Source organism: Pristiophorus japonicus, chromosome 4, assembly GCF_044704955.1.
Source record: "Pristiophorus japonicus isolate sPriJap1 chromosome 4, sPriJap1.hap1, whole genome shotgun sequence".
In the NCBI taxonomy this organism is placed as follows: Eukaryota; Metazoa; Chordata; class Chondrichthyes; family Pristiophoridae; genus Pristiophorus; species Pristiophorus japonicus.
This window is the reverse complement of record NC_091980.1, coordinates 155,081,378-155,098,914: the sequence shown is the minus strand read 5'-3', so window position 1 is coordinate 155,098,914 and position 17,537 is coordinate 155,081,378. Positions and strand designations below refer to the sequence as shown.

The window sequence follows — 17,537 nt, the reverse complement described above, 5'->3', positions numbered from 1 at the left end:
AGCAAACGCATTACAGGGGCCATTCAGCTCATCGGGCCTGCGCCGGCTCTGTGACAGAGCGACCCAATTAGTCCCACTCCCTGCTCCTTCCCCATAGCCCTGTAAATGTTTCCCATCAAGTGTATATTCAATCCCCTTTTGAAAGCGATGAGTGAGTCTGTCTCCACCACCCTTTCAGGCCGTGCTTTCCAGATCCTAATGTCGCTGCGTAAAGTTATTTCTCATGCTGTCTCTGGTTCTTTTGCCAATCACTTTAAATCTGTGTCCCTCTGGTTACCGACCCTCCCACCAATGGGAACAGTTCCTCTTTATTTACCCTACCAGACACCTCATGATTTTGAACACCTTGATCGAATCTTCTCTGAACCTTCCCTGCTCTAAGGAGAACAACCCCAGCTTCTTCCGTCTGTCCACGTAGCTGAAGTCCCTCATTCCTAGAGCCATTCTGGTAAATCTCCCCTCAACCTTCCCTGCTCTCTGCACCAGCAGAATCTCCACCCCACCCCGCAGCACACTGGGTCTTACCAGCTTCTGAACGAGGAAGAAGTCCTTCTTGTGTGCTGTCAGCCCCTTGTTGAACAACATCTTCTCTGCAGGCAACCACTTATCTGACCCTGTGGATCAGAAAGAGAGAGTCAGGCATAATGGGGTGCAAACTCAGTCTTCTGCTGCCCCTGTTAGTGCCCCGGAGGGGCAGCAATGGCGACGGGAAGCAGCTGTGCCCGGGCGGCCAGCTCCCAGTGCCCCGCCGGGACATTTGGTGCCGGTATTGACGGGGGGGGCGGGGGGCAGAGCATTACCGCCCAGGAGAGGTGAGCCGGTGTGCAAGGCGCCTGGATGTGACACCGGCTCAATCTTTGGCTCGCGCCCGACCCGTAGCGCCCCCCTGGTGGGAACACCTGTTATAGTGGGTGGTCCAAGCTGTAGCGGCCGCAGTGAGGGAAGGAATGTCCATGTTCCGAGACCAGTTGTCTCGCTCGAGATTTCCCCTTGCTCAGCTGGCCGAACGCCCTGAAAGAGGCGTGTAAATCCTCCCTTAGCGCCCCGCTTCAAACTCCGGGCCCAGCGGATGAATTTTGCGGCGGCAGGCGCAAATCATTTGCCGGCGCAAAATGTACCACTTGGCCTGGGACATCGCCCCAACTGAGGCACGACCGAACTTCCCCCCCCCACCCCCCCTAGTGTTTTTTGAGAGGCTTTGGCCCCTCACTGGGGCTCGGTTTAATTTGTCGTTCCTCTCTCAGTGACCGTTCGTTCCTGCGAGCAGTCACCGCGTGTTCCCCGCGGCTGATTCACCGTGTGGGTCGACGCAACCCGAACCCGACCCAACCCCGGCCTCCTTCCAGCGGGACCCACTGCATGGCGTCCAGAGGGGGCGCATTGGGGAATGGCGGCCAATCTCGTTCATCAGCTCCCTCCTTTTCCACAGGGGCAGAGGCGATGGTGCTGAGGCCGATTGGATAACTCAGCACGACTGGAAAGTGCATGCACGTCCTTCCCTCCATGGTCTCGCCCCTCCCTATCTCGGTGACCTCCTTCAGCCCTTCAATCCTCGTACCGCTGCGCAGCTCCAATTCTGGCCTCTTGTGCATCGCCGATTTTAATCTCTCCACCATCGGTGGCCGTGCCTTTAGCTGCTGATGCCCAAACCTTTGGAACTCCCTCCCTAAACCTCTCCGTCTCTCTCTCCTCCTTTAAACCTACTTCTTGGTCACATATCCTGATACGTCTTTACTACACAGTATAAATGCACACGAGGCCCATGCTTGAGAGAAGGTCAGTCTGTGACCTGTCCTTTATTTCATAGCACTCAAGTGCTGGAAGTGGATGGAGCTTCCCCTTTTATATCTGAAGGTCCAGGTTAGGAGTGTCTCCCACAAGTTCACCACCAAGTGGTCATTGTTCTCACAGTGTACAACTTAGGTCAGTTTATACATGGGTTACAATGCTGGTCGAATACATGACATCACCTCCCCCCCAAACTCTTATTGGGATCACAGATTGAGTCTCTCTGGTGGTTTACGCTCCCTTGTAGAGCGCCTGAGTTGGGGCTCCGGTTGTTGGGCGCTGTCCTGAGTGTCTGCTGTTTGCGGTGCCTTAGGCCTGTCCGGACTGCCCACAGTGACTGGGCTCTCCTCCCTTTGGTTCCTGTGTTCGGTCACCTGTGGTGGAGTGAACTCTATATCGTGTTCTTCCTCTGCCTCTTCTATGGGGTTGCTGAACCTCCTTTTTGTTTGATCCACATGTTTGCGGCAGATTTGTCTATTGGTAAGTTTAACTACCAGAATCCTATTTCCCTCTTTGGCAACCACAGTGCCTGCGAGCCATTTGGGCCTTGCAGCATAGTTGAGGACAAAAACAGGGTCATTTACATCAATACATCGAGCCCTCGCATTCTTGTCATGGTAGTCATATTGTGACTAGCGCCTGCTCTCGACAATTTCTTTCATGGTGGGGTGATCCTGTGAGCGAGTGTGGTCAGGATCTGTAGGCCAACAGGAGGCGTGATAAGCGGCATTGTAGGGAACCCCCTTGGATTCTGAGCATCTCCTGTTTGATTATCTGCACTGCTCGTTCTGCCTGGCTGTTTGAGGCCGGCTTGAACGGTGCCGTTCTAACATGGTTAATTCCATTGCCTGCCATGAAGTCCTGGAATTCAGTGCTTGTGAAGCATGGGCCATTGTCGCTGACCAAGATGTCCGGTAGACCGTGGGCGGCGAACATTGCCCGTAGACTTTCTACCGTGGCAGAGGATGTGCTTGAATTTAAAATGTCACACTTGATCCATTTGAAGTAGGCGTCTACTACAACCAAAAACATTTTCTCCATGAAAGGACCTGCGTAGTCCACATGGATGCGTGACCAAGGCTTGGCGGGCCAGGGGCTAAGGGGGGGCTTCCCTGGGCACACGTGTTGCACCTGCGAACACAAAGTTCTAGATCTGCGTCTATCCCTGGCCACCAAACGTGTGATCTGGCAATTGCCTTCATCGTGACAATGCCCGGGTGCCCATTGTGGAGTTCTCTGATGAACACCTCTCTGCCCATCTGGGGCATGACTACGCGGTTTCCCCACAGTAGGCAATCGGCCTGAATCGAGAGTTCATCCCTGCGCCTGTGAAATGGTTTAAATTTCTCAGGGCATGCCCTGTACGTGGCTGCCCAGTCCCCATTCAGGCCACATTTCTTGACTAGAGACAATAGCGGGTCTCTATTTGTCCAGACTTTAAGCTGATGGGCTGTCACGGGTGAGCCTTCGCTTCCGAAAGCTTCAACAGCCATGACCATCTCAGCAGCATGCTCGGTAGCCCCCTCAGTGGTGGCTAGTGGGAACCTGCTGAGTGCATCGGCGCAGTTTTCAGTGCCCGGTCTGTGCCAAATTGTGTAGTCATAGGCGGCTAACGTGAGTGCCCACCTCTGTATGCGGGCCGATGCGTTTGCATTTATGGCCTTGTTGTCGGCCAAAAGGGATGTTAGGGGTTTGTGATCTGTCTCCAGCTCAAATTTCCTGCCAAACAGGTACTGGTGCATTTTCTTTACCGCATATACACATGCGAGCGCCTCCTTTTCTACTATCCCGCAGCCCCTTTCTGCTTGGGACAGACTTCTGGAGGCATAAGCTACCGGCTGTAACTGACCCTTGGCATTGACATGCTGCAACACACACCCGACACCATAGGACTACGTATTGCACGTTAACACAAGTTTCTTACATGGGTCATGTAGCGTTAACAGATTGTTGGAACATAACAAATTGCGTGCTCTATTAAAAGCCCTTTCCTGGCTGTCCCCCCAGACCCATTCGCGACCTTTGCGTAGGAGCACGTGTAGCGGCTCTAGCAGCGTGCTCAATTTGGGAAGAAAGTTACCAAAATAGTTCAGGAGCCCCAGGAATGAACGCAGCTCCGTCGTGTTACGGGGTCTGGGTGCTCTCTGGATCGCTTCCGTCTTGGACGCAGTAGGGCTGATCCCGTCTGCTGCTACCCTCATCCCCAGGAATTCTATCTCTGGAGCTAGGAAGACGCACTTCGCCTTTTTCAGTCGCAGCCCTACCCGGTCCAGTCTGCGTAGCACCTCCTCCAGGTTGTGGAGGTGTTCTTCAGTATCGTAACCCGTAATGAGGATATCATCCTGAAAAACCACCGTCCCTGGAATCGACTTGAGGAGGCTTTCCATATTTCGTTGGAAGATCGCGGCGGCCGAGCGAATCCCGAACGGACATCTGTTGTACTCAAGCAACCCCTTTTGTGTCGTGATGGTGGTCAGCTTCTTCAACTCACTCGCCAGCTCCTGGGTCATGTAAGCTGAGGTCAGGTCCAATTTTGAAAAAAGTTTGCCACCGGATAGCGTCGCAAAGAGGTCCTCCGCTCTCGGTAGCGGGTACTGGTCTTGGAATGACACCTGATTGATGGTGGCCTTGTAATCGCCACATATCCTGACCGACCCATCCGCCTTGAGCACCGGCACAATCGGGCTCACCCAGTCACTGAATTCAACTGGCGAGATGATGCCTTCCCTCAGCAGGCGGTCCAATTCGCCTTCTATCTTTTCCCGCATCACGTAAGGCACCGCTCTGGCCTTGTGGTGTACTGGCCTGGCATCCGGTTTATGTGAATCACCACCTTGGCCCCCATGAAAGTGCCAATGCTGGGTTGAAATAATGAGTCAAATTTGTCCAGGATCTGTGAGCATGATACTCGCTCCACAGAGGAAATTGCATTGACATCGCCCCATTTCCAGTTCATGACAGCAAGCCAACTCCTCCCCAGTAGTGCGGGACCATCCCCTGGGACAATCCAGAGTGGCAACCTGTTCTCCGAATCTTTGTGGGTCATGACTACTGTGGCGCTGCCTAGCACCGGAATGATCTGCTTTGTGTAAGTCCGTAGCTGTGCGTCAATCGGCGATAATTTTGGCCTCCTGGCCTTGGACGCCCACAACTTTTCGAACTGTTTGATACCCATCAGGGACTGGCTGGCACCCGTGTCTAGCTCCATTGATACTGGGATTCCATTGAGGAGCACTTTCATCATTATTGGTGGCGTCCTGGTTTATGAACTGTATACGTGCTCCACATGAACTCGCTGAACTTCAGTTTCCAGCGATTTTCCCCAGCTTTCATTTCTGCAATTTCTGCAGGTATTTTACTCACCTCTGCAAACTCCGGCTAAGTGTGTGCCTCCACGCCTCCAACATGAACTGCGGTTTGAAACAAAAGGTCCCTTGCCAGTCGATCGTCCCTGACTGCCCCTGTTATTGCTAGTGGCCATGCTCGCGTGGTTTAAATCCCAGTTTCTTGTCGCCATTGATACATCCTTACTATACAGTATAAATACACGCGAGGCCCATGCTTGAGAGGTCAGTCTGTGACCTGTCCTTTATTCCTTAACACTCAAGTGATGAAAGTGGGTGGAGCTTCCACTTTTATACCTGAAGGTCCAGGTTAGGAGTGTCTCCCACAAGTTCACCACCAAGTGGTCATTGTTCTCACAGTGTACAACTTAGGTCGGATTATACATGGGTTACAATGCTGGTTGAATACATGACATACCCGAATATCTCCTTTTGTGGCTCAATATCAAACTGTGTTTGAGAATCGCTCCTGTGAAGGGCCTTGGGAGGTTATGCTATGTTGAAGGCGCTATATAAATGCAAGATGCTGTTGTGTGAGGGAGCACTTCAGGACGACGACAGGCAGGGGAGCATGGGAGGAGCTGGGCGGGGCTTTTTAGTCCTGATGCTCTTCCAAAATGCTGGTAATGGGGCTGCATTGACAACATGAGAAGTGGCACCGAGCTGTGGCCACTACAGTTCTTTAGTTCATTTACGTAGCGCCTTTAATGACCTCAGGATGTCTCAAAGTGCTTCACAGCCAATGAAGTACTTTGGAGTGTCATCATCATAGGCAGTCCCTCGGAATCGAGGAAGACTTGCTTCCACTCCTGAAGTGAGTTATTAGGTGGCTGAACAGTCCAATACGGGAACCACAGACCCTGTCACAGGTGGGACAGATAGTGATTGAGGGAAGGGGTGGGTGGGACTGGTTTGCCACACGCTCCTTCCGCTGCCTGTGCTTGGTTTCTGCATGTTCTCGGCGATGAGACTCGAGGTACTCGGCGCCCTCCCGGATGCTCTTCCTCCACTTAGGGTGGTCTTTGGCCAGGGACTTCCAGGTGTCAGTGGGGATGTTGCACTTTATCAGGGAGGCTTTGAGGGTGTCCCTGTAACATTTCCTCTGCCCACCTGGGGCTCGTTTGCCGTGAAGGAGTTCCGAGTAGAGCACTTGCTTTGGGAGTCTTGGTCATGTGGACAATGTGGCCCACCCAGCGGAGCTGGTCAGGTGTGGTCAGTGCTTCAATGCTGGGGATGTTGGCCTGGTCTAGGACGCTAATGTTGGTGCGTCTGTCCTCCCAGGAGATTTGCAGGATTTTGCGGAGACATCGTTGGTGGTATTTCTCCAGCGACTTGAGGTGTCTACTGTACATGGTCCATGTCTCTGAGCCATACAGGAGGGTGGGTATTACTACAGCCCTGTAGATCATGAGCGTGGTGCCAGTTTTGAGCACCTGGTCGTCGAACACTCTTTTCCTCAGGTGGCCGAAGGCTACACTGGCACACTGGAGGCGTTGTTGGATCTCGTCGTCGATGCCTGCTCTTGGTGATAGGAGGATCCCGAGATATGGGAAATGGTCCACGTTGTCCAGGGCCACGCCGTGGATCTTGATGACTGGGGGGGCAGTGCTGTGTGGCGAGGACAGGCTGGCGGAGGACCTTTGTCTTACTGATGTTTAGCGTAAGGCCCATGCTTTCGTATGCCTCAGTAAATACGTCGACTATGTCCTGGAGTTCAGCCTCTGTATGTGCGCAGATGCAGGCGTCGTCCGCATACTGTAGCTCGACGACAGAGGTAGTCACTGTTATAATATGGGAAAGGCGGCAGCCGGTTTGCGCACAGCAAGTTCCCACAAACAGCAATGAGATAATGACATGTTTTAGCGATGCTGATTGAGGGATAAATATTGGCCAGGAATAACTCCCGTGCTCTTCTTCGAAATAGTGGCACGGATCTTTTACATCCAGTTGAGAGAGCAGACGTTGGTTTATCGTCTCATCTGATAGACGGCACCTCCGACAGTGCAGCACCGCACTGGAGTGTCAGCATAGATTTATGCGCTCAAGTCTCTGGAGTGGGACTTGAACCCACGACCTTGTGACTCCGAGGCGAGGGTGCTGCCCACTGGAGCCACGGCTGACACCTATGTCAGACTCTGAGGAAGCAGCACTGTCACGGTGCTGAAGCCTCACTGGACCTGCCAGTGACAACACTACCTCCTCCACGGTCAATACTGACTCCGCACCGAACACAAAGGGTGACCGATGCTTCCCTGGGTCGCCGCCATGTTTCAGGCTCTCACCCGGAGTGCTCCCAGCTGGTTGGAAGTTACTGGACCCACAAGAAGGAAAGCGTGAAAGCAAACGAGTAGAGAGTCGGAGGATAAGGTTAAAGGCTCCCACTTACCCGCGTAGTGGTAATCGGTCAGCGCCCTGCTCCTGCCCCGCGGAGATCTTTTAATTAGCAGCATGTTCAGGGCCGTCTGATGGGGAGAAGGAAAACAGCATGGGCGAATGGGAACATATCCATACATGTCGATAGCACAATGATAATGTTGCTTTGGACCAGTAATCCCCAGGTCCGGACTAATGATCCGGAGACATGAGTTTAAACCCCAGCACTGCAGCTGGGGAATTTAAATTCAGTTCATTAAAAAATAAATCTGGAATTAAAAAGTTAGTATCAGTAATGGTGACCATAAAACTACCCGATTGTCGTAAAAACCCATCTGGGTCACTAATGTTCTTCAGGGAAGGAAATCTGCTGTCCTTACCCGGTCTGGCCTGTACGTACTCCAGACCCCGAACTGCGCTCTGAAATAGCAGTTCACCACCACCAATAAATGCCGGCCTTGCTGGTGATGCCACATCCCATGTACAAATAAATAAAATATATACACACATGCACATCTATATATATATAAAAAAAATATACACAAACACACAATATAAAATATATATATATACACACATATAAAAGATATATATACACACAATATAAAATTATATATATACACACACACACAAATATAATATATATATACACACAAAAATATAAAATAGTATATATACATACACACATTATAAAATAATATCCAAAACGGAGGAGGACGCTCCATAGACCCTTGCGGTTGACAGTGTCAAAGGCCTTTGTAAGGTCGAAGAAGGCCATATATAAGGGCTGGCGCTGCTCCCTGCATTTTTCCTGCAGCTGTCGCGCTGCAAAGATCATGTCTGTTGTACCCCGTAGGGGACGAAATCCGCACTGTGACTCCAGGAGGAGCTCCTCAGCCACAGGGAGAAGACGGTTGAGGAGAACTCTAGCGACAACAGTGACTGATAACAGGGAGATTCCTCTGTAGTTGCCGCAGTCGGACTTGTCCCCTTTTTAAAAAATGGTCACAATCACTGCATCTCTGAGATGCCCCCAAACGTTTGTCAACATCCTTCGCCTGCTCCACGATGCCATGCAGGCCATGATCCTTACCAACGGATCCATTACAGACCCAATCCACGTCCAGACAGGGGTCAAACAGGGCTGCATCATCGCTCCAACCCTCTTCTCAATCTTCCTCGCTGCCATGCTCCACCTCACAGTCAACAAGCTCCCCGCTGGAGTGGAACTAAACTACAGAACTAAGCTGTTTAACCATCGCTGCCTCCAGGCCAGGTCCAAGATCACCCCAACCTCTGTCATTGAGCTGCAGTATGCGGATGACACTTGTGTCTGCGCACATTCTGAGGCTGAACTCCAGGATATAGTCGACGTATGTACTGAGGCATACAAAAGCACGGGCCTTGCGCTAAACATTCGTAAGACAAAGGTCCTCCACCAGCCTGTCCTTGCCACACAGCATCAAGATCCACGGAGTGGCCCTCGACAACGGGGACCATTTCCCATATCTCGGGAGCCTCTTATCAACAAAAGCAGACATTGATGAGGAGATTCAACATCGCCTCCAGTGCGCCAGTGCAGTCTTCAGCCGCCTGAGGAAAAGAGTGTTCGAAGACCAGGCCCTCAAATTTACCACTAAGCTCATGGTCTACAGGGCTATAGTAATACCCGCCCTCCTGTATGGCTCAGAGGCATGGACCATGTACAGTAGACACCTCAAGTCGCTGGAGATATACCACCAACTATGTCTCCGCAAGATCCTACAAATCCCCTGGGAGGACAGACGCACCAACATTAGCGTCCTAGACCAGGCCAACATCCCCAGCATTGAAGCACTGATCACACTTGATCAGCTCCGCTGGGCAGGCTACATTGTTCGCATGCCTGACACAAGACTCCCAAAGCAAGCACTCTACTCGGAACTCGTCTACAGCAAACGAGCTAAAGATGGGCAGCGGAAACGTTACAGGGACACCCTCAAAGCCTCCCTGATAAAGTGCAACATCCCCACTGACACCTGGGGATCCCTGGCCAAAGACCGCCCTCAGTGGAGAAAGTGCATCCGGGAGGGCGCTGAGCACCTCGAGTCTCATCGCCGAGAGCATGCAGAAATCAAGCACAGGGAGCGGAAAGAGCGTGCGGCAAACCAGACTCCCCACCCCTTCCCTCAACGACTATCTGTCCCACCTGTGACAGGGTCTGTGGCTCTCGTATTGGACTGTTCAGCCATCAAAGAACTCACTTCAGGAGTGGAAGCAAGACTTCCTCGATTCTGAGGGACTGCCTATGATGATGATAAAATAATATAAATATATATATATATACACACGTGACAGGGTAGATGCAGAGAGGATGTTTCCCCTCGTGGGGGAATCTAGAATTAGGGAGCATAGTTTCAGAATAAGGGGTCGTCCATTTAAAATGGAGATGAGGAGGAATTTCTTCTCTCAGAGGGTCGTGAATCTATGGAATTCGCTGCCCCAGAGAGCTATGGAGGCTGGTCATTGAATATATTTAAGGTGGAGATAGACAGATTTTTGAATGATAAGGGAATAAAGGGTTATGGGGAGCGGGCAGGGAAGTGGAGCTGAGTCCAAGAGGCAGGAAGCAATGGGTAATGATTGATGGGGTTTGTGTGATGTTTCCAGTGGGGTTCCGCAGGGCTCAGTGCTGGGTCCCTTGCTTTTTGTGGTATACATCAATGATTTAGACTTGAATATAAGGGGTATGATTAAGAAGTTTGCAGATGATACTAAAATCGGCTGTGTGGTTGATAATGAAGAAGAAAGCTGCGGACTGCAGGAAGATATCAATGAACTGGTCAGGTGGGCAGAATAGTGGCAAATGGAATTCAATCCTGAGAAGTGTGAGGTAATGCATTTGGGGAGGGCTAACAAGGCAAGGGAATACACATTAAATGGTAAGACACTGAATAGTGTAGAGGAACATGTTCACAGATCCCTGAAGATAGCAGGCCAGGTAGATAAGGTGGTTCAGAAGGCATATGGAATACTTGCCTTTATTAGCCGAGGCATGGAATACAAGAGCAAGGGGGTTATGCTTGAACTGTATAAAACACTAGTTAGGTCACAGCTGGAGTACTGCGTGCTGTAAATTTCTATGATTCTCTGAGTCCATGATCAGATCAGCCATGATCTTATTGAATGGCGGAACAGGCTCGAAAGGCCAAATGGCCTACTCCTGTTCCTATTTCTTATGTTCTTATATACAGACATAATATGTAAAGTATATACACAGTATATATTTCACACATGCAGTATCCATGTACACATCTGTACAAGGGGACAGGCCACAAACAGGATGTACACACACACACACACACGTACAGATACGTTTGGAGACATTGGATTGCTTACCAATATGTTTCCCTTTGACGCGTGCAGACAGTGTAAGGTGAGTTCCTGGTTAGTGCCTCCTCCTGGTAAAACGTTGGAACAGGCCAGTGTCATCAGGCTCTCCACTACAGGGGCAAAGTGAACAAGGGCATGAGTCAGGTACACTGTGCCTGGGGGCTCAGGTCTGCTCTCCTCCCACCCCTCTCCTGAGGATGATGAATCTTTGCTGGAGTAAGCCCGTCAGGCACGGAACACCCTGCAGGTCACCGGAGGTTAGTGAGGCCCGACAGCGGATGGCAGTGGGCTATTCTACCACAGGGGCATCAAAGCACAGCCCATTCCTCGCCTCGCTCATATACTTCCCAGCAGGAGACACTGCACATCGATCAGGAGCAAGGAACCTACCTCTCCTCAACCCCACCCCTGCCCGAGCCTATTGCTGGGGCCACTGTAATATTCCCACCACCCTGCCCGGGCCTATTGCTGGGGCCACTGTAATACTCCCACCACTCTGCCTGGGCCTATTGCTGGGTCCACTGTAACATCCCCCCCACCCCTGCCCAAGCCTATTGCTGGGGCCACTGTAATACTCCCCCCACCCCTGCCCGGGCCTATTGCTGGGGCCACTGTAATACTCCCCCCACCCCTGCCCGGGCCTATTGCTGGGGCCACTGTAACACCCCCCCCACCCTGCCCGGGCCTATTGCTGGGGCCACTGTAACACCCCCTCCACCCTGCCCGAGCCTATTGCTGGGGCCACTGTAACACTCCCCCACCCTGCCCGAGCCTATTGCTGGGGCCACTGTAATACTCCCCCCACCCCTGCCCAAGCCTATTGCTGGGGCCACTGTAATACTCCCCCCACCCCTGCCCGGGCCTATTGCTGGGGCCACTGTAACACCCCCCCCACCCTGCCCGGGCCTATTGCTGGGGCCACTGTAACACCCCCCCACCCTGCCCGAGCCTATTGCTGAGGCCACTGTAATAATCCCCCCATCCCCCCACCCTGCCCGAGCCTATTGCTGGGGCCACTGTAATACTCCCCCACCCTGCCCGGGCCTATTGCTGGGGCCACTATAATACTCCCCCCACCCCCCCACCCTGCCCGAGCCTATTGCTGGGGCCACTGTAATACTCCCCCACCCTGCCCGGGCCTATTGCTGGGGCCACTATAATACTCCCCCCACCCCCCCACCCTGCCCGAGCCTATTGCTGGGGCCACTGTAACACTCCCCCACCCTGCCTGAGCCTATTGCTGGGGCCACTGTAATACTCCCCCCACCCCTGCCCGGGCCTATTGCTGGGGCCACTGTAACACCCCCCCCACCCTGCCCGGGCCTATTGCTGGGGCCACTGTAACACCCCCCCACCCTGCCCGAGCCTATTGCTGAGGCCACTGTAATAATCCCCCCACCCCCCCACCCTGCCCGAGCCTATTGCTGGGGCCACTGTAATACTCCCCCACCCTGCCCGGGCCTATTGCTGGGGCCACTATAATACTCCCCCCACCCCCCCACCCTGCCCCAGCGGCTGCCCGAGCCTATTGCTGGGGCCACTGTAACACCCCCCCCACCCTGCCCGAGCCTATTGCTGGGGCCACTGTAATACTCCCCCACCCTGCCCGAGCCTATTGCTGGGGCCACTGTAACACCCCCCCCACCCTGCCCGAGCCTATTGCTGGGGCCACTGTAATACTCCCCCACCCTGCCCGAGCCTATTGCTGGGGCCACTGTAACACCCCCCCCACCCTGCCCGAGCCTATTGCTGGGGCCACTGTAACACCCCCCCCACCCTGCCCGAGCCTATTGCTGGGGCCACTGTAACAGCCCCCCCATCCTGCCCGAGCCTATTGCTGGGGCCACTGTAATACTCCCCCACCCTGCCCGGGCCTATTGCTGGGGCCACTGTAATACTCCTCCACCCTGCCCGAGCCTATTGCTGGGGCCACTGTAATACTCCTCCACCCTGCCCGAGCCTATTGCTGGGGCCACTGTAATACTCCCCCACCCTGCCCGGGCCTATTGCTGGGGCCACTGTAATACTCCTCCACCCTGCCCGAGCCTATTGCTGGGGCCATTATAATACTCCCCCCCCCCCCCTCCCCCACCCTGCCCGAGCCTATTGCTGGGGCCACTGTAATACTCCCCCCCCACCCCCCACCCTGCCCTAGCCTATTGCTGGGGCCACTGTAACACCCCCCCCCCCCCACCCTGCCTGAGCCTATTGCTGGGGCCACTGTAATACTGCCCCCCCCCGCCTGCTGCTGCTCCTGTTGGGAACATCATGGTCAGCACAGATTGGAATTTGAACAACAACAACTTGCATTTATATAGCCTCTTTAACATAGTACGAGGTCCCAAGGCGCTTCACAGGAGTGTAATCAGACAATAAATGTGACACCGAGTCACAAAGAAATCGTAGGACAAGTGACCAAAAGCCTGGTCAAAGAGGTAGGCTTCAAGGAGCATCTTAAAAGGAGGTTTAGGGAGGGAGTTCCAGAGCTTGGGGCCCAGGCAGCTGAAGGCACGGCTGCCAATGGTGGAGCGATTATAATCAGGGGATGTGAAATTTGAGAAGCACAGAGATCTCGGAGAGTTGTGGAACTGGAGGAAATTACAGAGATAGGGAGGGTTGTAGGGCTGGAGGGGGTTACACAGAGATCGGGAAAGGTGTAGAGGCTGGAGGAGGTTACAAAGATAGGGAGGGGTGTAGGGGCTGGAGGAGGTTACAAAGATAGGGAGGGGTGTAGGGGCTGGAGGAGGTTACAGAGATAGGGAGGGGTGTAGGGCTAGAACATAAGAACATAAGAATTAGGAACAGGAGTAGGCCACCTAGCCCCTTGAGCCTGCTCCGCCATTCAACAAGATCATGGCTGATCTGGTCGTGGACTCAGCTCCACTTACCCGCCCGCTCCCCGTAACCCTTAATTCCCTTATTGGTTAAAAATCTATCTATCTGTGACTTGAATACATTCAATGAGCTAGCCTCAACTGCTTCCCTGGGCAGAGAATTCCACAGATTCACAACCCTCTGGGAGAAGAAATTCCTTCTCAACTCGGTTTTAAATTGGCTCCCCCGTATTTTGAGGCTGTGCCCCCTAGTTCTAGTCTCCCTGACCAGTGGAAACAATCTCTCTGCCTCTATCTTGTTTATCCCTTTCATTATTTTAAATGTTTCTCTAAGATCACCCCTCATCCTTCTGAACTCCAACGAGTAAAGACCCAGTCTACTCAATCTATCATCATAAGGTAACCCCCTCATCTCCGGTATCAGCCTAGTGAATCGTCTCTGTACCCCCTCCATAGCTAGTATATCCTTCCTTAAGTAAGGTGACCAAAACTGCATGCAGTACTCCAGGTGCGGCCTCACCAATACCCTGTACAGTTGCAGCAGGACCTCCCTACTTTTGTACTCCATCCCTCTCGCAATGAAGGCCAACATTCCATTCGCCTTCCTGATTACCTGCTGCACCTGCAAACTAACTTTTTGGGATTCATGCACAAGGACACCCAGGTCCCTCTGCACCGCAGCATGTTGTAATTTCTCCCCATTCAAATAATATTCCCTTTTATTGTTTTTTTTCCAAGGTGGATGACCTCACATTTTCCGACATTGTATTCCATCTGCCAAACCTTAGCCCATTCGCTTAACCTATCTAAATCTCTTTGCAGCCTCTCTGTGTCCTCTACACAACCCGCTTTCCCACTAATCTTTGTGTCATTTGCAAATTTTGTTACACTACACTCTATCCCCTCTTCCAGGTCATCTATGTATATTGTAAACAGTTTGTGGTCCCAGCAACGATCCCTGTGGCACACCACTAACCACCGATTTCCAACCCGAAAAGGACTCATTTATCCCGACTCTCTGCTTTCTGTTTGCCAGCCAATTCTCTATCCATGCTAATACATTTCCTCTGACTCCGTGTACATTTATCTTCTGCAGTAACCTTTTGTGTGGCACCTTATCGAATGCCTTTTGGAAATCTAAATGCACCACATCCATCGGTATACCTCTATCCACCATGCTCGTTATATCCTCAAAGAATTCCAGTAAATTAGTTAAACATGATTTCCCCTTCATGAATCCATGTTGCGTCTGCTTGATTGCACTATTCCTATCTAGATGTCCCTTTATTTCTTCCTTATTGATAGCTTCAAGCATTTTCCCCACTACAGATGTTAAACTACCACTGCAGAGGTTACAGATATAGGGAGGGGTGTAGGGCTGGAGGGGTACAGAGATAGAGAGTGGTGTAGGGGCTGGAGCAGATTACAAAGATAGGGAGGGGTGTAGGGGCTGGAGGAGGTTACAGAGATAGGGAGGGGTGTAGGGGCTGGAGGAGGTTACAGAGATAGGGAGTGGTGTAGAGCTGAAGGAGCTTACAGAAATAGGGAGGGGTGTAGGGCTGGAGGAGGTTACAGAGATAGGGAGGGGCAGGGGTCATGGAGGGATTTGAAAATGAGGATTAGAATTTTAAAATCAAGGTGTTGCCAGACCAGGAACCAATGTAGGTCAGCGAGCGCAGGGGTGATAGGTGAGAGAGACTTGGCACGAATCACAATAGGTGCGACTTTTATGACCTGTGTGGCCCTGATATTACTGATGCATTGCCGGAACTCACTGTGGCATTATTACCCAGGCCCAACATCACAGTTAGCTACTTATCGATCACAGGATGGCATCATTCCCCAGAATACATGAGCTGAGAGTATTGTCACCACTGTATCAGCCAATGAGCTGGAGGCAGGGCGGGACTCACAGCAAACAGTCTATTTTACCAAAAACAAAACCTACTCCACAGAGAGTCTTTAAACAGAGCACTGCTCAGTCTATTTACTCAGCAGGCAGAGTCTATTTAAACAGCCTCTCTCCGAAATACAGCAACAGAACCCGTGAACAAAACTGCAGCAATGCCTCCCGATAAAAGCAGGATAATTTCTCCAACAAAACGCAGTGAGTGGAGGAGAGTTTACGTGTGTAAAATCAATCCTGTAATGTAAAGACCTGTGAGTATGCTTACAGGTTTGTAGAGCTGTTGAGTAGTTGTTCAGCCCAACTGCCTGCCTCTCTTCCGCGGTTACATCCAGGCCAGGTTGTCCCTGGAGATGGAGCACGCGGTGTCCACCGGTACGCTCGCGGCCTTCCGCGAGAGGTGGGCGCCGGAGGGACTGGAGTGCATTATCACCCCCGGCAACCAAATTTTAATTTGACAGTTTATGGTTCACAAAGTTCTATTGGTTAATTTGTTGGTTTTAGTGCCCCTTTAATAAGGGGGAACTCAGCTTTACAGTTTAATTTAAATAGTTGTAGAGCTGTTGAGTTAGGAGTGGCTTAGCCAGTCACGTGATATGCAGAAGACTCAATAAAACCCCAGCCAGTTGGGTTCGGGGGATCCACGATGAGGCAGGTGGTTGTGAGCCTGGTGGATGAACTGGTAATGTGTCGTGTGATTACTAGTTCTTAATAGCGATGTGTTGCTGTGAATTCTTAAGCAAGGAACACATGAAGCAAATACATTACAGCTCCCAGACAGCAGTGCGGTCCCAATCAGTGGGGGAATTACCCAATCATCTCCATCCTGACCGTAACTTGTGGCCTCACGATATGCAGCCATTCAATAGACATTGTTTCAACACATATTCTCACCTCTCTGCTGGTTAAGCCGATTGGTTTTCTGGCCCTCCCTGGGCTTGAACACCAGGTCAGCGTGGTTGGCATCTAACGCTGCCAGGGACCGGTCACGCAGCCAGGGTATCACCGCCTGGAACTGGGCTCCGATGTTAATCCGCCTGAGGGGGGAGGGGGGGGGGGGGGGGAGGGAGAGACGGGAGAGGCTGTAAGGTAGTGAGACCCTCCCTACCGACCGCACCCACAATCCACCAATCTGCACCCCCCCACCCCCTCACCCCACCAACTGCACCCACAGTCCCTACAACCTACTCTCCCTCACCACCCCGCACCATCCCCCCTCCTCCGACCCTCCCCCGCAAGCCCACTCCACCCCCTGACCCCGCACCCCTCTCCCCCAATCCCTCTGCACCCCCCATCCGCACCACCCCCCCGCGTACCCACACCCCCTCCATGCCCCTTCTCACCCCACTACACCACCCCTCTCTCAACCCCCACCCACCCCACACACCCCCCACCCCACCTCACCCCCCACCCTCCCCGACACCCCCCGCATCACTCGCCCTCCCCACAGACTGCCCCCTATCCCCACGGCCTGAAGACTTTCATGGCTGATCTGTGCCTCAAATCCATCAACCTGCCCTTACTCCATATCCCTCAATACCCTTCCCCAACAAAAACCTATCGCTCTCAGTCTAGAAAGCTCCTACTGACCCCCCCAACATCCACATCCTTTTTGGGGGGGGTGGGGGGCGGGGGGGAAGAGAGTTCCAGATTCCCACCACCCTTTGTGTGAAGTAGGGCTTCCTGACCTCACCCCTGAATGGCCTGGCACTAGTTTTAAGGCTATGCCCCCGTGTTCTGGACTCCCCCAGCAGAAGAAATAGAGAGAAATGATCAAATCCTGTCACCATCACAGGCCAGTTCAACAATTTCACACCACAACTTCTGCCCAGTTTTTTGTTCCCTTTCCTCCTTTTTATTTTTAACCCCCCCCCCCTCCTCTCGGTTTCCCAGGGCAGCAGGTGATGATTCTGCCGCTCA

The 17,537-nt window shown here is 52.5% G+C and overlaps 1 protein-coding gene across 6 annotated transcripts in view; it reads right to left on the bottom strand.

The window, feature by feature from the left end:
• LOC139263112 (mitotic deacetylase-associated SANT domain protein-like) overlaps positions 1 to 17,537 on the bottom strand; it is a 121,246-nt gene that overhangs the window by 27,033 nt on the left and 76,676 nt on the right. For all 6 annotated transcript variants that reach the window (XM_070878663.1, XM_070878664.1, XM_070878667.1 and 3 more), the window contains exons 6-9: positions 16,512 to 16,654; positions 10,884 to 10,987; positions 7,519 to 7,594; positions 526 to 614 (exon numbers count right to left, since the gene is read on the bottom strand). In XM_070878663.1, coding sequence (XP_070734764.1) covers positions 526 to 614; positions 7,519 to 7,594; positions 10,884 to 10,987; positions 16,512 to 16,654 — 412 coding nt within the window. The remainder of the gene's footprint in view (positions 1 to 525; positions 615 to 7,518; positions 7,595 to 10,883; positions 10,988 to 16,511; positions 16,655 to 17,537) is intronic.